Source organism: Balaenoptera acutorostrata, chromosome 16, assembly GCF_949987535.1.
Source record: "Balaenoptera acutorostrata chromosome 16, mBalAcu1.1, whole genome shotgun sequence".
In the NCBI taxonomy this organism is placed as follows: domain Eukaryota; kingdom Metazoa; phylum Chordata; class Mammalia; order Artiodactyla; family Balaenopteridae; genus Balaenoptera; species Balaenoptera acutorostrata.
Window position 1 is genome coordinate 12,038,947 of NC_080079.1, and position 21,016 is coordinate 12,059,962.

Sequence of the window (21,016 nt, forward strand, 5' to 3'; positions counted from 1 at the left end):
ACTGCACTGGGCCCAAGAACTGGTTTCGCTCGAGAAAGAGCAGTGAGCCTCTGGTCGCCCAGCAGCTGTTGAATGAATCTTCCGTGGAAACTCTTCTCGCTGCTGGGTCCTGAAGAGGATTTGGGTTTCACCGGAAATCACAGCTTCGGCACCACGCTGTTCTCTTAGGACAGCCCTGAAACCTCCGGAGCGCTCCCTGGCACGCCTGTCTCGAATTCATGTGCTGTGACTCACTCTCTCTTCTCCGGTGTTTCTTTAGGAAGCGGGGCCCAGGCTGCCCCTGGGCAGGACTCCCCCTTGCTCTGCATCTTACACATGAGTGGCCGGCCTAGAGCAAACCTGCCATGTGCCTGCATCCGCCATGTGGCCCTGGGAAGCGTTTCTTCCAGCTGCCCTCGAAACCACATGAAGGCGTCCAGGCCTAACAGTTTACGATACATGGAGAACAAACAGTCGGTCGACATTACCGCAGAGCTCCTCTGCTGGGGGAAATGAGTGTAATACAATTTCCGAGGAATTTCTTGGTTAACCTTGGGAGGGAAAAAAAATCCCTTTACTATTTCAACAGTACAGCACCAACAGGCCATGATCTTTTTAGCAAGAAAAAAAAGGGAGGGGGGGAAGGCGGGGTGCTGTCAGTCATTTAGGGCATTTGTAGGCCAGGGTCCTGCCCTGCTGGCTTCAATAGCTTAACGCCCTCAAAAGGGCATAACTCCTTTGAAGTCAGCACGCAGATTTTAAAAGTCCATTTCTCCATCTCATGTGTTTGGTACTGACAAGTAAAGTGAAAGCCAGTGGCCACAGCTAAAGACTTCCATTGGAACAGGAGTGCTGGGTGGACTAAGAGTGAAGGACTTGAATGAGGGACCTGGGCTTCAGGTTCCACCCTTGCCAGGCCATGGCTGTGTGACCCAGGGCCAACCCATCAACCTCTCTGAGCCTTGCATCTTCAGTAAAATGGTATATGCATCTGAAGGCTTTTTGTAAGCTGCTGAGTGTCAGATGTCATTATTAGAACTCTTGGGATAAAGGACACAGCCCCTTCTGGGGGTCTCTATGGTAACAATCCCCATTGCTCGAAGCGGCTTATACATAGACTCATGTAATCCTCACACCAGCCTCAGGAGGTGAGACTATTACCGTCCTCATTCTGCAGATGAGAACGCTTAGGCTTTGAGAGGTGAAATGAGATGCCCAAGGTCACGGCTGGTAAGTATTTGGGTTGGAAGTGGAGTCCAGGAAGCCTGCTGCAGAGCCCACTTTCGGTGTCCTGACTCTGCCACCCCAGGAAGGTGGGGTTGTGTTACACAGCCCAGGGCTCCAGAGTGGCAGGTGGGGCAAGATGAATACCTCCCCACCAGCCTGTCCTCCGCAAGGGTCAGCTGCTCCCTCCAATATCAGAAGGGGGAGGTGACGGCCATGGTGATGCCAATGTGCTCAGTGACGACTCATCCCAACAATTACGTTCAGCAGTTTCCTTCCCAAGGCCCAAAGGCTGGCTTTGTTGATGTGTGCTGTGCTATCTCACCTCACCCTCACCCCATGCCCATAAGGCAGGCAGTGTTATTATCCCCACGTTACAGGTGAGGAAACCAAGATGTGGAGAGCATCCCTCCCCCAGCCCCTAGGGAGGAGGCAGAGCTGGGACTCAGACCCAGGCTGTGGGCTCCCGGTGGCCCACGCTTGCCTTTTCCATCTCTTGGAGGCATGATGTGCATGGGCAAGGCGGCCAGTGGCAGGCAGTGCACCAACAGAGAAGACCGTCCACTGCTCGCTCTGTCACCCCCATGGGTCAGGGTGGAGACAGACGTCCCCCAGAGGCTACAGGGCAGGGTGTTTCCTCAGGGCTTCCTGAAGTGGGCAGGGAGTGCCGTGAATTCGGCTTTTCGGGGGTTCATGTCCCGCAGGTGTGTGTCCTAAGCGTCTGCAGGGGACTTGGCCAGCACAGATGCCGATATACATGCAGGAGCAGGATGTGCTTTCTGACCACAGCCCAGATGCCCAGATGGCAGTGAGTGCCAGGCCCCCGGGGCACAGGAACCCTGGGTGGTGGGAGGGGAAACTCCCACCCTCACCTACCAGCTAACCCAGCATGGATTTAATGTAAGCATTGCCCTATCCTGCAAATCCTGGGACACTGTGGTGGGCAGAGCACCGCTCTGGGGGTCCTGGGCCAGGGTCCCCTCCTTGGCTGCACTAATCCCTGCTGGGTGACCCAGCAAGCCACATCCTCCCTGCCTCTCCTTCCTTGTCAGTCACACGGAGGTCACCTCTGCCTGGCCAAGTCATCACCGTGTGTATAAGAGCACTTTGCAGAGGATAAGGCGGCAAATGAAACACATGTAAAGATGCTCGGTCTCACCCGTGATTAGAGATAAAAAGATAAACAAGAAGGAAACCCGGCTCTCACGCACCAAGAAGAGCGTTGCTGAATCCGAGGACAAGCGGGCGCCCGGGCCCTGGCAGGACTGGGAATCGGGCAGCAGTTTGGGAGGGCAATCTAGCAGCCCCTCACCGTGCAAAACCTTGCCACTGGAATTCCTCTGCTAGGAATTTCTTTCTTTCTTTCTTTCTTTTTTTTTTCTTTTGTGGCCACGCTAAGTGGCTTGCGGGATCTTAGTTCCCCGACCAGGGCTTGAACCCAGACCCCAGCAGTGAAATCACCAAGTCCTAACCACTGGACTGCCAGGGAATTCCCATCTGCTAGGAATTTCTATGGATGTATTTGCAAAAATACATAAAGATGTATGTACAAAGTTATTCACTACTTCGGGAAAGCTGCACACAAAATTGAGGGAAACCTCCATGTCCATCAATAGGGGGCTGGGTTACATAAGGGATGTGCATATCTTTCTAAGAATACGGCAGCTCTTTATTTGCTGGCAGAGAAAGAATTCCCAAAGACGGTGAACCCAAAAAGTAAGAACAAGAGGCTGAATGTATGCGTGTGTGTGCATGAGTGTGTGTGTGTGTGTGTAATGTTAATAAGCATAGAGCATTTCTAGAATACACAAGAACTTAATTAACAGGCGGAGAACGCTGAATTTTATCTGAACCATGGGCCCATGGGAGGTAAGTGACTTCTATACGACTTAGGTGAAAAACCAACACCCCCGCGCGCCCCCCCCCACACACACACACATTGGCACACACTCGTGTGTGTGGGCTGTGCCCAGGGAGCACTCACCTTTCCAACCACTTCCACTGGAGAAACCGATCAAAATACATGCCGTCCAGGTACTCGTGGAAGGGTTCTCCCCTCAGGTAGTCGTGGACAGACCTAGCTCAGAGGGAACAAACAGATGAACGTTTTACAACCCTGACCTTGGAGCAGGTGGGCAGAGCCATATCCAGCAGATTATAGCCTCATCCACTTCCAGACTTTGGAAATGCAAATACACAGGGGCCTCCAACAGAGGCAGCAGGAGTGGAGAGAGTCCCCACCATTCTACAAAGGTTGTTTGAGATTGACTGACTGACCCTGCAAACATTTAGTAAGTAGTTGCCATGGGGGTTTGCTCTAGTTCTGGGATACAGCAGGGAGCATGATGGGGGACACACACACGGCAAATAACACACAAATAAACGACCCCAGGGGCATGTTATCGTGAATTGGGGTAAGCGAGGTCCCGGGGGGTGTCAGGGAGATCTGTCTGAAGAAGGGACAGGGGCTGAGATGAGAACAGAGGAATATTTAACTATGCGCAGTGGAGGGATTGGGTGTCTTGGGAAGGGGAAGAGGGGCGCACGCCCTAGATTTGGTCGGGACCAGTGAAGGCCCTGGGAGGTTTTCAACCCTGCAGCAGAATTTACTGGTCACCTGCTGTGGGCCAGGCTCTAGGCCAGGCCCTGGAGGGCTCTGAACTTGGCTGCAGGCAGAGCTGGGCTTCTTCCCTTTAAAAAGCGGCCACGCTGACCAATCGAGCCCAGACGCTTGGGACCCGAGGAAGGGGGGGGGGGGACACGCAGAGTTGGGGCTCACTGGAGGCTGTATCCTGCCAGACCCAAGAACAGGAGCTGGCGTCGGGGGCCAGGATGGCCACTCCCTCAAGGTCGGGGGCAGCCCAGGGACCTCACCCGCCGTCAGAGCCGACCCTCGGCCATCTCCAGGGGGGTGGCAACCACAGGCTTGTTTCTGCTCACGGTGGGCTCTCTCCAGCACCTACCACAGGGCTGGGCCCCAAGCTGGCGCCCCTGAATGTCCCAGCTCTTCCCACGGCGAGCGCATGGGGCACTGGCAATAAGCCGTGGAAGCAGGACTGCGTTCTTGCTCACAAGGCCTCCCCCACGCAGCATCGTGCCAGGCACACAGCAGGCGCTCAACTAATGTCTGGGGTGCAGCGTCTGAACACGGGCGCAGTCACGCCAGCTGTGATCTTGGCACGTACGTATGTTCGTGCGGCTGCACGTCAGCTTACAGGGAGGGTGCGTGTGTGGGCGCAGGAACGGGTGTGAGCCTAGCTGCTCAAGCCTTCATGGCACGTGTGTGCGCGATGATGGCGCTTAATTGGTGCACGGCTCGCCCCACACCCACCGACTTGTCTCATATCCCATTATGGTTGCCGTACAGCCTGCAACGAGGTGATGGGGTGTGGCTGAGAGGGCAGCCTGTAGCCCAGCTCCCGCAGCAGCGCTGGTGGGTGGCAGTGATGGGGGCAGGAGTGGGCGGGGGGGACCTGGGAAGGATTTCCAAACCACCCAGACTGGGTCAGATCCGTGCACATTCCTCTGTCTCCACAGCCGGGAGAGCTACTTGCTTTCAACACCATCTGAAGCAGATGTTCTCTTTGGACTTGGCACCCTGGTATCTTTTCCCTTCACGAGAAGCGTACAAGCGCTGGGTGGCTTGGCTGGGCCCTCAGGCACTGAAGACCTGCCCCGGGTGCCCAGCGCTCAGGTGGAGGCTAGAGGCAGCCCCTTGCCGGGTGACTGTGTGGCAGCCGGAGGGGAGGTGGAGGGGCTTGACGCCCCGGGCCGGGAAGGAGGGAGGGAGGCCGGCAGCCGGAGCACTTACTGCACACAGGCAGAAAAGAGTTCTTTGCAGGGTTTCTGAAGGAGCTTCTCCTCCGTCTGGGAGACCAGGTCCCGGCCAACTTGCGCGATGAAAATTGGGGACTGCAGGGAGGAAGAGGAGAGGAGGCATCAGTGAGGGAGGGGGCAGGGCGCCGGGCGGCCTCGGGGGCCCCTCCTACCCGCACCTGGTCCTGGGCCGCTGCACCGTGGTAGGCGGTCTGGCGAGGCGGCTGGGCTGGAAGATGGTGAACCAGCCGGGACTCAGGGTCAGATTTCGGGCTCTGCCACAGACACCGCGTGTGACCTCGTAAGGTTACGTGGCTCGTCTGAGCCCCGCTCTGCAGAACATGGGTCACGACATCCCCGCGTCCTGGACTGCGGTCAGAACCGAGTGGGAGGTGTGAGCCTCACAGCGTAGGGAGCCCCTCGGAGCTGCCCCGGTCCCTTAGCCACTGGGGTGGGGGGCTGCGTCCCCAGAGGGCAGACGTGAGACGGACCCCTGCCCGGCCTCGAGGCCGTGTGTGAAAGGGTCTGGACTAGGCAAAGGGGCAGGTGGAAGGACGGACGGCTCAGTGGCGAGGGGAGGGTCGTGACACGGGCACAGCCTTGGCGTTGGCAGGTCTGCGTGCCACTCCCACATCTGCCGCTGTAGCTCTGGGACCCTGGTCTCGGTACAGCCTGGCTGGCATCAGGAGGATGGTCAGTAATAATTGTTTCTCCAGGAATGAATCAATGAAGCCTTTGGGTCAAGCATTTGGCCCGGATCCTGGCAGGTAGCAGGAAGCGTGCAATACATGTCAGCACTGTCATTTCGTTCTCCTCCAGTTAAGATGCCTGGCCTGAATATTTCAAGTTTGAAGGGACGGTTCGAAGAGGTTCTGGTCCTACCCAGGAGCAGCAGCCCCCCTGGGAAGGTGCGGAGACAGCCAGAGGCAGCCCGGCCACCCCTTCGCCTGCCCCCGTCATTCACCCTCTGCCGGCTCTTTACTCACCAGGTGGGTCTTTAATAAACTACAGGGATAACAGAGAAAGCTGCCGGGAGTGGGCTCCAAAGGACAGGCTGTAGACACATCTTTCTCCCCCAAAGATGCTGAAATCTGAAAGGCTTGCTTTCTCTTCCCAGCTGTCGAACTGTAACTTGGGGGCTGATTAAGCCCACTGGGTGGTGTCTGTGGGGGGGTTTGATCCTGGGGCTGGAGGGGGTGCCCGCAGCAGCCTGGCATGGCTCTGGTGAATGAAATCTCCCCAGTGTTCTGAATGCCCACATTCCTGAGTTCCTTCCTTCGTTCTTTCTCCCCTAGCCTGGCCCTCTCCTCTCTGGTCCTCTCCGCAGGCTTTGCCCTAGCCCCTGCGCGGGGGAGGCCTCAGGTGTGTGTGTTGGGGGCGGCCGCTGTGCCAGTACATGCCACCTGCACACCCAAGCGCAGGCAAAGCCCGTTACACGACCCCGCAGACTCAGAGCGCATCTCCCCAGGGCTGCTGTTGCCAATCCTGGGTGGCGGCACCTTCGCCCCACTTTCCATCCCACTTTGCCCTGGACCATCCCCCCACCCCCACACTAAAAACTCAATGAACGAGACAACAGAAGAGCAACAAGTAGAGCGCTGGCTTCTGGAGCAACTGCTGCTCGTTTTGCAGAAAAGATGCTCACTGTTGGGGAAGAAGTCCCGAGCTCTGGTCTGACCTCTGCCCTTGGCCATTTCACGCCTCCATCTCCTCTTCTGTAACAGGAGGGAACAGCTCCAGAGATGCCCTACAGGCTCTTCAAGATTTGACAATTGGGGGTTGGTCATTTTTGCTTCTGAGACTTGGGGAACTTGCTTCAAATCCTGGCAGCTGTCTCTTGGGGATCAATGATTCCAGGCTACTTCAAAGCAATCAAATATTAGGACAAGCCACCGAGGCCATGGGTGAACTGGCTTCAGGAAGAGACATGACGGCTGGGGCAGTTTTGGTTTGAAGGGCCCCGTGCCTGGCACAGAATTGGTGCCCGGCGTATATTTGTTAGTGAGCAAGATGAAACACAGTGTGCCAGGGTGTGGCCTTAACCCTGCCGTGAGTCAGCAAAGAGCAGAGACGCTGGGCGGGCGTGCCACGGGGAGAAACAGAACCATTTCTGGGACCTCAGAAAGGCACCCGAGTTGCCACCTGTATGCACTCAGACGCACACTTTGTCATGGAGTTCAGCCAGGGAGGACCCACCCTCACGCGCAGTGGCCCGGCCTGGTGTTGGGTACATGCACAGGGAGGGGTGCTAAAAGGTGAAGCCAGGGTGGTCCTTGACCTCAAAGCACTTTTTCTCCAGTAAGACATAAATAAGGTCATATCCACACAGAAAAGTTCCTTTGCCTCTCTTGGCTACAGGTGATGTATAAAATGAGCTGGATAGAACTCAATGGCTCTCAAACTTTTTTATCAGCAAACTTCTTTTCTCCTCCACCAAATGAAATGTTTCTATAGGCCCAATACTTAAAACCAATGTAAGTAATATAATGGGTAGCAACGGTTTCCTTCTATTGAGGCCAACACATTCTTTCATTCAATCTTCCTTCTGGCTCTGTGAGGTGGATACTATTATGATGTTCATTTCACAGATGAGGAAACTGAGGTTCAGCAAGGTTAAGACATTTGCCCAAGGTCACCCAGCCAACAAGCAGCAGAGAGGGGATTTACACCAGGTTGGGTGGGTCTAGAGTAAGTCTGGTTGGAGGTGGTGGGGTGTCTGGGCCACCTGTGCTCCCGTCACCCACCCCCATCTCCCAGGAGGCCCCTGGGGTGTGACCCTAGCCGTGGGCTGACCTGGCACCAAGACCCTCCAGCAGAGGCAGCTAGAACTTATATAGGAGATTTTGCAGCTCAGGGCAGTGAGCCACTGGGCTCAGAGAGAGGGGGGATCATTGCGGGGCGGCAGGGGTCATCTGGGAAAGCTGCCCAGAGGATGGGGTCAGAGGCAAAGCAGAACGAGGCCTCAGACCACCCACCCCTTCTGGGCCCTCCCATCAGTCAGCCACACTCCTAAGCAGGTGGGAGGGGCTTCCAGGGTCTGGGGGCGGCCCAGCTGTGCATGAAGTCACAGCGCTCTCATTCCTCGGGGCTGGCTGGCAGGAGGGCTCTGGGGAAGCTGCCCACACTCAAAGCCCTGAGGGGAGTCAACAGCGGGTAATAATGCGTTTGGTTTAATGACCACGGGTTTAAACTCAGTCTTTGGCTCGACATGAAGAGACTAAGTGATTCCAACCAAACCTTCTCTCAAGTGACTCCGGGGAGTGACACCTTTGCCAATAAGAAGGGAATAAGAAGCTGTTGTCTGGTTTAAGTTGGGAACTGAAACCCAAACCTGCCAGGAGGGTGGGCGGAGCCGCTGCTCAAATGGACATTTGCTATTTGCATCAGTGGAATCTGAGGGTATTGGTCCGTCCCCTCCAGTTCAGAGAAGTCAATGGCAAAGGCAGACCCCCAGAGAAGGCTCTCCCCAGTCCACAGGTAAGGTCTGATGCGTCACGTAAGAAAAAGGGCCCTCAGACACTGAGAAGGCTCTGGGGTCCCGGTAACCACAGTCCATCCTCTGTGGCTTGAAGGCAGAAGAATTCCACAGTTTCAGATCTCTTTCCAGGAAGCTAATCCCTACTGGTCCCAGGAGGCCTGTGAGGCCAGCTGGGGAAGGGAGAGGGGTGTATCCTACAGGCCAGGTGGGCTCTGCCCAGGAATGTCACCCTCGCTGCACTGAAGCCTCAGAAATGCCAGGAGAGCTATGGTGGGCAGTTCTGTGGCTCCTTCTAGCAGGGACTGTCCCTCTGGGATGAAGATGAGGGTCAGGCTGGGGAGGAAGGATTGGGGGTCATTCTCCTCCATGTCAAAGATGTTCCCCTAATTTCTAACCAAACAGAAAGGACCTCAAGGCCCTCAGATATTTGCAGGACTGAAAGCAGCCCGGAGAAGGGGTGTTGGTGGAGGGAGAAGGGGTGTTGGTGGAGGTCGCTGGTAAAATTCCCCCTGGGGCCTGGGAACCCCTCAGGCCAGCCGTGGTTACACTTAATTTCTTTGGTCACCAGGTGGTCTCTTCAAGTAGCTCCAGCCTGCAGGCCCAGACTTTAACACAAGAGTGTGAATTTAGGCACCAAGTTTCCTTTGAAATGTGTGCTGGTATTGCTTCGGAGGACTGGGGACAGGGTTTCTCTGGTGGAGGCCCCACCGGGAACACTTGGCCTCCTGATGGTCTAGGGCAGCTGAAGCCAATGGCTAGTCAACCTCGATGTGACCAGCCTGCCTGGCCCCGCCAAGAAGTCCACTCTGCTGACAGTCAGGATGAGCCCCAACTGCCCTTAAGGAGGGTTCTACGGCCAACTCCAGGAGAGCTTAAAACAGCAAGACATGCCTCTGGGACATGGCTATGTATGCCCTGGGCCGCTAACCACAGAGCTCTCTCCCCTCCAGCCTGATGAGACGGGACTTGGTTCCCTGAGGAACTGTAGGCTCAGGGCCACCTGTCCTGCCCCTGAAATCACACATGGAGCAAGGGAATAAACCTCCCCCCCCTCTTTGGCTAAGACTCCTCCCCATTTCTTCTCCCTTGAGGCTGGCAGTGGGAACAGACATGGCATTAAAGCTCGGGTGTGCTTTATCCACTCTCTGTGGGTCTGTGCCTCTGGATGAAAGCCCCTGTCACCAGAGGGAAAAGAACGGGCTCCAACCTTCCCTGTGGAATGTGAAATTGACCTTGAATCTGGTACCAGAAGAACTCGGGGCTGCACTTGGATGGGGCCAGGCGGCCAGCAGGCCCAGATGGTAGGACAGACTCAGCACACTTGCCCCTTTGTACCTCCAGCCCCGCTACAGCCCAGACTCACTCTCTGCTGTTCCTGATGCACATGCCACAGGCTCTAGGCATCCTGCTGCGAGTTAGCCAGAATGCACATTTCAGGCAGCGAGAGGTGAGGGCTGCATGGGTGCCCTGAGCACACTGAGAAGAGCCCCGTGTGTTGCTTTGAATGTGAATGGGGCAGGCCAGTGACCTGGGTGTAGGGGCCCAGTGGGCTTTGCACCTTCACACCTCCCTAAGCCCTCTCCTCCCTTTTGTCCCCACTCCCCTGTTAAATTCTCAGTGCCCTCATGCTGCCTCACTGCCTGTGACCTTCAACTTCAACATGTGGCCTAGGCCAGACCTCTCATCCTCTGCTCCATCAACACGGAGACCTCTGCAATATTCAGGCATGGATGGTACTGATGGCCAGTAATGATTCAGTGCACTGGGGTTTCTAAAGAGGAGAGAGTTGGCGGGAGGATTGGGGGTGGGAGAGCGTCTGCTTAGTTAGAAGAGCTAGGACTTGTCCTGAAGCTGCATTTGCATGGCAATGGATTAAGAGGGAGCATGTGCTGGGTCTGGGGTGACATACAGGCTAACAGAGATTACCGGGGTGCTTCAGGGACTAAGGCTGGGGCGCAAGGGACGGTAGTGGGGAAGGCATGGGCCTGGTCTGGGCATGAAGCCTCCCATGGGTGCTTAACTCAGCACTCAACCCAGGCAGCCTGTGGTGATTATCCACCACGCCCAGGCTCTGCCTGCCCCAGAGAACTCCAGCGAGAGGGACAGAGTCCCAGAGGCAGGCTGACAGCCCAAGGCCAGCTCGGCCTCCACGGGTCATCCAGCCCCTTGCTGCAGACACCCCACAGAAGACCAGCCTCCCCGGCCTCTAGAGTCGGGAGCGACTGATTACCAAGTGCTGCATCTCAGACCTGAGGAGGGCGGCCTCTGCAATAAGAATTTAGGGGAGAAATGAGAGAGCAGGTTGGGAGGGAGCCCTGGGGAGGGAAGACTGGAACTGGACCTTGAGGGAGAGGTGGGATTTACACCAGGGGAGGGGCACCGCGCGGGCAAAGGCCTGGAGGCTGGAGCAAGCAGGGAGCAGTCGGGGTGCTGCTCCGAGTGCGGAGGACTCATCCAGATAAGGTTAAATAAGCGGGGCGGCTGACAGGATCAGGCCTTGCCAGGCTGGTTCTCACTGGCTGCTGAGTCACCAGCCCGACGGTGGCATCGTGAGGGTGAGGGCGGCTGCCTTGCTCTCCCTGGCGCCGCTGCTCCGAGGTGACCAGCAGGATGAAGGGACCTCATTTCCTGCATCGGAGAGAAACTCCACGTGTCTGAGGATCTTATTCCTGAAGCATCTCCTGGCTGCCAAGTCCCTGGTTTCAAGATGTCAGAGTGGAAATAGGATCCACTGTATGTGGCCCTGGCAGCGCCCAGGGATAGAGGCACGGTTGGGCCATGAAACAACCCTCCACACCTCCTCAGTAGCCAAGACTCCCGAAGCAAGCGCCTCTGCTGTCGCCCTTGGAGCCTCCTGGAAACACACGTCCTACACTTGCTCAGAGGTTCAGGACCGAGACGGAGCAGGAGGAGGAGGAGAACACAGAGGGCTCTTCTGGGAACACCCCCAGGGCCTCACTGATTCAGCCCACTCCTGGCACCGATGGGCAACTGAGAGAATGGACCCCTCCGAGTCAGTGCTGGCCAGGGTGGAGCCGGACCAACACCGGAGGGGCTCCGTAGCGGGCAGAGTTCGGGGAGTGGATCCAAGCTGCATGGGCTCTACCCAGGTGTCCTGAGCCAGCTCTAGGGAAAGGACACAGCCTTGGCCTCCCTGGCCCCACTCGAAACCAGCTTTTCCCTACTTCACAGACGGGAACAGGCACACACGACAATCTTAGCCCTAGTATGTCACCCACCCAACCCCTCTCCATCCCACTGCCCTGGTTTCAAGAATTCTCTTCTGTCGCCTGGACTAGCCAGTAGGCCCCTCACGAATCTCTGCAACCACTTGCTCTTATGTGGACACAACGGCCACCAAGGGAGTTCTCCAACACCACACAGCGGAAATGATCTCCATGGCCAGAGGACCAAAATCCAGTGCCTTCTCGGCCTTGGTTCCAAATGCCCTTCTCGACCTGCTTCCCCATCATGCCCTCTGCTCGCCAGGGCTCTCACCCCATACTTGTTATTTCCTGGGCGAGCTCCGTCTTTCCAGCTGCTGAACCTTTGCTACTGGAAGGAGCCCTTTTGGCCCCCTCACGGCACGTTGTCCGAACCCTACCCCCTCTTCAGGACCTGTTTCCAATACAACCTCATCCAAGATGATTCTTTGAGCAGGCAGGGCCTTCCACCCAATCCCACCTCCCAGTGACAATTGTGGTCACCATCGCTACTTCTTGAGCACCTAACATATGTTAAGTCCTAGGAGCTTTACGTGGGGTTATCTTTTTTAATCCTCTCAAAGTAGGTTTTATTATCTCCACCTTAAAGATGCAGAAATAGGCCCCGAGAAGTTAAGTAACTTGCCCAAGATCACACAGTGAGCGTGGGAGCAGAGACAGGATTCAAACCCAGGCAATCCGGTCAGAGAGCCTTATCCCTAAGCACCATCAGGTCCTCCAAGGATGCCATAGTCTTTCTCGAATAGTGAAGAGGATGTGACTTTGGCCTTGGAGAGCAAGCCCTCTTTGGAGGCTGGATAATGAGGTGCAGCGGACTCTGCATGTTTTGGCAAGTGCTATTTGTATAGCACTGTCATACGTATCACACACACACACACACACACACACACACACACACACACACACAGGCTAATGTCCAGCTTATGCTTCGCTTCAACATATGAAAACATCCCTCCGAGGAGCTCCGCACTCATTAGTAGCAGTTCCATCAGTGAACAAAAGGTCAGCCCAGGAGACTGTCCGCTCTATCTCCAGACGCAAGCACTTAGGGCTTAATGATGTGTGTATTTTCATACGTGGGCAGTTGACATTCCCCATGTAAACTATTTGCAATTTCTCAGTGTGGACAGACTAGGCTCAGGAAAAGCTGAGCAGGAGACAGGCAAGACACTCTGGAAGATAGGGGTTCTGGGGGGGTCTCCTTCCTTCCAAACAAGGGGCTTCCTGGGGGTTTGCCTGTCCCACCCATACCAGGGTGGAGGCAGCTGTTTCTTGGGGGGCCACCCCATTTCTCCTCCAGGACAGGAACCGGGAGGGGCACTCCCACAGTGGTACCCTGGCCGCCCTTTGACCCCTGGTGAGGGGATCTGTGTCAGCTGTGGGAAGCTCTGCACACGGGGCTGCCAAGGCCTGGCCGTGGGCAGGGGCAGGGGTGGGAATCGGCCTCCAGCAGGATCCAGGGCCAGAGGCGTCGTGGGACCCTGGGGAGGGGCTGGCTGATAGTCACTGGTCCCTCCATGTGAGTTTTCCTACGAATTCATACTTCTGTTCCTCCCCGGAACGATGCCATAGGTGGGGCTTGTTCCAAGGTCACAAATGTAGACGCTGAGCCTTAGAGAGCTCTTTGAGGGGCAGGAATGTTGTTCATTCCTGTCTCATCAGAACTGAGTGCAGCGCTTGGTGAGCAGCTAGTACTCCGTACATGCCCCTAGACACGATAATTAGTAAACACAGGACCTGAGATTCAAATCCAGGCCTGTCCGGCTCCAAAACCTGTAATCTCTCTACTCTGCTTGGCTGATATGAACTTACAATGTGCCCTGCATGTAGTAGGTGCTCAATATATTTGTTGAACAAATGTGTGTGCACATGCCCGTTCATAGCAGAAGTACCTTCATGAGGTCATCTGGTCTACCCCCTGCCTTTGGGACATCTGGGCCAATCAGTTCTTTGGGATTTTCTTAGTTACAACTAGTTGGAGTGCTTGTCTGGGGCAGAAACTGTGGGCTGGAGGCTTGGGGGCGGCTGGGGGAGAACCTGGAGCTGCCTTGGGTAAAGCGTCCTGGTGCCAGGGGTTCCTGAGCCCACGTACAGCCGTGTCTCTCTCATGGTTTCATTTAATCGTATCCCCCACCCCTCCAATACATTCCTCCTTCGTTTGAGCAACTGGGAGTTAAGTATCTGCCACTTGCTGCCAAGAATCCAGACAAATTCACCACCTGTAAACTCAGGAGTTGGGCCAGGTGGCGAGGAGGACCCTCTAAAGGCTTCCCCTCCACTCGCTTTTCTCTCCCCCCGCTCAAGTTTGCTGGCTCCGAGTTCCATAAACTAACTCAGCCCAGCCCGCTGGACTCTAGGAACAGGAACTGGGTGAAGAAAGCAGGACGGGCAGGAGGTGGGCAAAGGAGGGTGCTCATTCCAACCCCGAATCCTGGCTTGAAATTAAACCTGCTTGTACAATCACAACTGGCAGACAAAGGAGAGCATTTACTGAACGGCAACTTTGGACAGCATTTCCTCACTCCAGGGTTGATTTAAGGTCTGGCTGACAGGAAGAAAAAGCGCCATTCTTCCACCTTTTAATCAAAACCTTCAGTGCCATGTGCAAAAGCCACGGCCACGCAGCCTGGGTCCATCTGGAGTAGCTCGTCTTCCACATCAGCCAGGCAGCAGGCACAATCCACGAGCCCCAGACAAGAACAGAACCAGAGGAAAAAGCAGGGTTTTGTTATCTTGGTCACTGGGGAAAAGTCAATCAGCCAAGCCAAGCGCTCGCGAGCAAAGGGGCTCTGGCCCCTGCTACTCTGGGCCTGATGTCTGTCCCCTGCAGCTCTCGGCCCAAACACCAACTCCTCCCTGAGTGTCCACGTGGTCAGCAAGGCTGCTGGACTGCATGGCCTGAGCACAGTGCCAGATGCAGCCCCCTTGGGCAGAGACACATGCTGGACAGGCAGCTGGTTGCTGGAGGTCTTTGGGGTAGAAGCTGGGAAAACGACAAGTCTCACGGCACCTCTCTCAAGCTCTAAGGAAATGTGATGCTCACCTCTGGCCATCAGGTGGGCAGGGTCTCCAATCAGAAGCAATTCACCCTGAAGCAGAGGAAGCTGAAGCTTTGGGGCCCTTTACTTGCAGTCCTAGGAGCTACAGAGTTTTCTAGGTGAGAGAGGAAGCATTTCTGCCCAAGCACTTCCGGTAAATTGAGATCTCAGGTGAAAAGGACGGAATCTCCAAGCCTCCAGGCAGTGGTTGTGGTTTCTTCTCTCATTCTCAGGAAACACTTTTGTACCTAATGTTCTGTTCGTTCTTCTTAAAGAGCATACTTCCCATGCTACTTAAGCTTCAGCCCCTACAAAACCTGGATCTTCCCTTGTCTCTGATAGACAGCACTCGGTCTTGAAGGGCCCTTCTCTAGGGAGACATCCAGGGGTCCACATCCTGCCACTCTGCACTTTTATCTTTTTGTGATGAACAGCCAAAGACCCAGAGTCCAAGGGGCTCCCGGGGCTCTCTGGGGCTTCTCATGGTAGGAGAAGGTGAGGAAGGCCATCGCCCTGACACTGTGCTGGGAAGCAGCCCGGTGTCCTACGTAAGGCCCACGGTTCCATTATGACGCAGACACACACAGCCACCCTGGTGATCTCCTTAAGTCTTTGGGCAACGATCTCTTACACCAATTCGGGGGTGACCCTGGGGATAGAGGGTTACTCTGCCAGGCCAGGAAGACATCGCAGGGCGCGGAGCTGCCTTCGTGAGCAGACCCAGAGGTGGTACCACTGCTGTGACCAGTCGGAAAGCAAGGAGCCCGCTGCTTCTCCCGCTGGGGTCCGAGCTGATTCAGTCTGTCAGCTACAACAGGGTCCCTGAGTGTCCATTCTGCGCCCAGGTCATGAGCTCCACCCCAATGACCTCATAAACCGACTCACTTGGCCAGTGGCAGGAGTTCAAGGCTGGTGGGGACTGAGGGTGGCGGAGTGTGGAGCTGCCTTTCAGCCCCTGGAAGGGCGAGCTCAGAGCGGCGGCCTCATGGCTGAGGTGAGGTCTGATCAATGCTCAGAGGACGAAGGGCGTTTGGCTAGGCAATGAGGAGGACCCTCCAGGTATCTGTATCCTGGGAAGTATTCTGAGAAGACCAGGGATCCGAAAGAATCAACTTTATCCTATGGCAAAATCGACACTTGTCTGGACAAATTTAAGATGGCAGAGAGCAGGTTCACAGAGACCATCAACTGCGTGAGGGGCCACGGGGCCAGACGGTCTTCTGAGCAAGGCTGCTCTACAGGGGGTTCCAGCCCTTTCCGAGGGTGCCCCTGCTGACTGGGCCACCCCAGGTCACAGGGTATCACATTCCCTTGGTCAGCAAAGTGGAGAAACACAGCCCTTGAGACATAGCCACGACCCTCCAAGAAGGGAAAAGCAGATAGGGACTGAAAGGGTCTTGTCCCTTACTTCCTTTGCTGTTCAAGTGGCTTCGCAGAAATCAGGATGAAGGATTTTTAGGGGTCAGGAAGTGAGAGAGAACATTTTTAAACACTAGCAGAATTTAGCCAGAGGCCCTGAGAGCTGGGCAACTTGAATGAGAAAGAAAGGAAAACATACAAGTGGCCCTGACCCAGACCATGACTTTTTACGTCAAAAGCAAAAAAGGATAATTAACAAAACAAAATCTGCCTGGATGTGGAGTGAGAGGCCAGCCGGGCTCTGTCAACTTGATAATCTCCGGTCAAGACCTGTGGGCCTAGAGTGTGCGATGGGAGAAGACTCGCTGTTTACACAGGCGGTCCTGGCTCTCAGGACCCAGAGAAGCGGGGTTTTTCCTGGCGAGCGGTTTGAATTTGGCCATCTCTGCTCTGGGTCAGGGCGGCCACGTGCAGGTAATTCACGGGTAGAACTTGGGTCCTAAGGGGCTGAGGTGCAGAACGCTCACGGCCGGGAGTGTCTCTCGTTCCTTGTGCATGAGAGGTGAGGGCACAGCAAACCGACTCTCCACCTTCCAGAACACCCTCCGGGTCCACACCCTCCAGACCGGCTTCAATTTGAAGCTGTGTTGGAAATACCTTGGCCCGGGAAGATTTTTCTGCAGTCAAGATTACATTCCACGCGGCTTGGGAATGAAGGAGGGGCAGGAATCTCCTAAGATCCAGGGAATTCGACTGAAACCCCCATGATGTCATCTCTCTGCCCAAGGCCCACGGTCAGGGAGGGCCTGTCAGGCCACAGGGATTCGGCCGAGCACAGGCACCACAGAGACCCGCATCGCTGCCTACCCAGGGCAAGGCTGAGGGGAGGTTGTCCTCAGGAAGCCTGTGGCTGGTTTCTCTGTCTCCAGACACTCTAAAAAGAGGAATTCTGGTCAGGAAACACTACACACACACACACACACACACACACAGGAATGGGGGTCAGAGGTAGCGCCGGCTCCACTGGCATCAAAGGAACATCCAACTTTCCGACCTGGAAGGTCACAAGAAAGGAAGAGGGACCCTGATGGGCATGCTCTGGCCTGCTGTGTGGAGCCCCGGCTGGCAGAGCAGCCTCAAGGATGTCGAGAGGGGCCCAAAGACATCAGGCAAAGAGGATGTGTTTTCCAGGAAAGGCTGGGGGAGAGAAATAAATGTATCTATTTGAAGGACAATTACAGTCTTTAAAAACGTTGTGCAGGGAGACTGTGACATGAGAAAAAGCTAATGACACAGCGCAAAGGTTCGGAGCCAGAAGGTGGACCCAGCGCAGGAGGGATCAGCCAGTGTGCACATCCTCCAATCCACCTGCCCTCCCGGACTTGCTACTTCGTGCAGCAGCTGGGAAGCTGATTCGGGGGGATTCTGTCTTTGGTTAACCTCTGAGAAGACAACACAGTGGAAAAGAAAGATCCCAGGTTCTAAAATCGGACAGACCGGGGTTATATCTCATAATCACGTTTTTTCTGTTGTTGTTCTTTTTCTTTTATTGTGGTAAAATAGACATAACAGAAAAATTGCCATTTTAACCACTTGTAAGCAGACGATTCCACAGCATTAATTACATTCATAATGTCGACTATCACCACCATCTTTTTCCACATTTTTTCCGTCATCCCAAACAGAAACTCTATACCCATTAAGCAATAACTCCCCATCCCTCCCTCCAACAAGTCCCTGGTAAGCTCTAATTTACTTTCTGTCTCAGTGAATTTGCCTATTCTTGACATTTCATATAAGTGGAATCACACAGTGTGTGGCCTTTTATGTCTGGCTTCTTTCACTTAGCATAATGTTTTCAAGATTCATTCATGCCGTAGCATGTGTCAAGACTTATTCCTATTTATGGCTGAATAATATTCCAGTGTGGATACAACACATTTTGCTTATCCATTCATCCATCAATGGACACTTGAGTTGCTTCTACTTTTCGGCTATTGTGAATAATGCTGCTATGGATATTTGCATACAAGTTATCTGTGTCAGTCCCTGTTTTCAATTCTCCCAGCTTTCACTCTTAATAGCTAAAGGCCTTTACCCAAGGTAGAACAGGGACAAATGTGTCTACTACAAATGAATGTCATGAAGACAGGATGCAATAAAGATGTAAAGCACACAGCATACAGTAAGTGCTAAAATAATGTCACTTTGCCCCACCTCCCCCTTTAACACCCACCCTTAGTAAAGGAGTGTGAGAGGGTTAGATTCAGTGATGCCCTCAAGGGCATCTCCATTTAAAAAGTGTGGATACTTAAATGGTGGAACTTTCGGCACCAGCAGCCTTCTCTGCTTTGTTGGCACACTACAAATGTCTCAGCAGTTAGACAAGTACTGATGCAAAGAATAATAGCCTCAGGGGAATTCAGGCCCAGTTGCAGGCCAACCAGGGTGGGAGGTGGTAAATGAAGTCAGGAAGCATTCCTTTTCGTGCCTTTGCGCCATACTTGCAGCACAGGGGTGTGGAAAGCCCAGTGTGGAATGTTCCATTCTCCTCCTCCAGCTGTATGACCCTTCAGGGGTCCAGCTCCTCTTTGAGCCTCAGTTCCCTCATCTAGGAAATGAGGAGTTTGGCTTAGCCCAGTAGTTTTAAAACTGGGTTCCAAGGAGCCACAAGTGTTCTTCTCAAAGCCAGGGCCCAGGACGGGGAAGGGAGCAAAAGGGGGCCCTGCCCTAGGCTGGTCAAGCACAGCAGATCCGCGTGTCTTTGCATCTAGAAATCTACAGCTAAAACTGCATGCAAAGCCTTGGACCGGGTGGCCCCTGAGATCCCCTGGGTGCTGTAGCCTACTCTAGGTGGTGTCCTCTTTCCCCTTGGGATGAACTAGAGGAACAGTCCCTGAGGGTGGGCTATGGAGTCATCTCCCAATGTACCAGGATTGCTGGCTCAAGCAGCAGGGGCACTCCATGGGGAACCACGTAGTGCTGGGTGCTGGGGCAAACTTGAAATGACCCAGGAGCCCTGCTGCTCTCCAAACGGCACTGGTTTGCCAGTCTCCAAAGGACTGGTCATGAACAGTCCTTCAATCAAGAAGAGATGTGAGTGGAGCTCAAGGCAGGGAGCCAGGTTAGGTTATTTTAGGAGGGCAGGATGGGGAAGAGTCAAGAGCACAGACTGCGAAGTCTCAGCTTCCTCCATCCCAGCTGTGTGACCTTGAGCAAGTTACTTAACCTCTCTGTGTCTTCACCTCCTCATCTTTAAAATGGAGATAATAATCTATGGGGTAGATATGAGGATTAAGTGAGCTATTTAAAGCCCTGAGAACAGTGTTTGGCACACAGTAAGAGCTGTTCCCAGGAAGTTCCTTTCTCAAGTTTTCTTTTCAATCCTCTTCCAGCCTTGAAGCTTCTTGCAGTGCTGTGGCAGAAAGTGGGAAAACCTGGGGTGCATGCCCCATAGGTCCTTCCAGCTGGACCCTTCCAGCCAGACCCTGCCCAGGAGGGGTTCAAGCAAAGGTGGATTCTGAGCTCACCAGATTCACTGACAACAGGATGGAGATGCCGTTCGGGCTGCAGGGAGGCAGACAAGAGCCAGGTGATCTTAGCAGAGATGAACAGCTGGCTCTGGGGCCAGAAGCAGGGAGCTCAAACCCCTGGAGGGCAGGCCGGGCACGTGGAAGAGAGGCATTTACCCGAGCCACCCGTATTCCATGGCCTTGGGTCCCTGGAGACCAAGTGTTGGTTAGATGGCTAGATGGATGCTAAGCTAGCTCCTCAAGGCCCCAGATCCCAGGAAGGGAGATCCAGGAGCGAGCCTCAGCCCTAGTGCCCTTTGCTTTAGGTCATGCTGTCTCTTCCAACAACAAGCCAGCATTTCTAAAATGCATCATAGCTGGGAAGTAGACAGCCCAGCATTTTCCAAAGATGATGAAGTGGTCTTAGCCTCGAGGTACAGGGACACAATTAAATAATACTGAATCACTCAGTGAAAAAAGTATTCCCTTCTCAATTTTCTTTCAAGTCTCCCATCGTCAAGAAGAAAGTCTCAGTGTGATGCTACCTACCATCTTGCTAACCTGTCTCTAATACTCGCTACTTGCCCTTCAGAAACAAAGAGAAAGGAGGCTCCGAGCGTTAGGTAAGCAAAAGAGTATCCAGCTAGGATAACTTTTCCAGTTTATGTACAGCAAATCAATACTGGCTTTCCAGGTAATTCCTGATAACAAAGTTTCCTTTTGAAACTCATTTATTTCAAGTTAAAAGATGAGTTGATTTAAAGAAAAATGAGCCCATTTGGGCACCACTGTTATCATGCCCATACTCAGATGGGGAAACTGAGGCTCCAAACACGCCCCACGGGAAAGCGGCAGAACTGGGTTCCATGTGCCCCTGAAGACAGAGATTGAAGCCTCTGACTGCCCCAGAGGCCGAGGAGCTGTCCCCTTTCGGGAAGCCAGCTGTTTGGGTTAGCTCAGATCCTATGCTACTGCCTGGTGGGGTAGGGGGAGGCGCCAGTGAAGGGAGGCTGTGAGCCGGGGGCCAGAGAAAGAGGAACTTGGAATAATTATTATTTCCTTTCATTCAAGCTCCTTACTTTTTGAAAAGTAGATGTTTTCCGGAGAACCAAACAAGCACTAGGAATAGATTTCTTTTGTGCAGAAACTCAGACTGATGGGTAGTTTCCCCCTTAACAAGAACAAACTTCCCTGCCTTAGCCTACCATTGTTTTCAGAAACAAAGAGGCATCTCTGGAGGGCCCAGAGAACGCCATCCTGCCAGTGGACCTCCTGCAAGGAATGCTCTCCAAGAGCTGCCTGCTCTGGGGCATTCCCAGGATCCCACAGAGGATGCCAAGCGGGTTCATGTCAGAAGCCTGTCCCAACCCACCTGCCCACCTCACT

The 21,016-nt window shown here is 54.3% G+C and overlaps 1 protein-coding gene across 6 annotated transcripts in view; it reads right to left on the reverse strand.

The window, feature by feature from the left end:
• GRK5 (G protein-coupled receptor kinase 5) overlaps positions 1-21,016 on the reverse strand; it is a 221,499-nt gene that overhangs the window by 24,174 nt on the left and 176,309 nt on the right. For all 6 annotated transcript variants that reach the window (XM_007173179.2, XM_007173178.2, XM_057531092.1 and 3 more), the window contains 2 exons: positions 5,015-5,115; positions 3,188-3,280 (listed from right to left, as the gene is read on the reverse strand). In XM_007173179.2, coding sequence (XP_007173241.2) covers positions 3,188-3,280; positions 5,015-5,115 — 194 coding nt within the window. The remainder of the gene's footprint in view (positions 1-3,187; positions 3,281-5,014; positions 5,116-21,016) is intronic.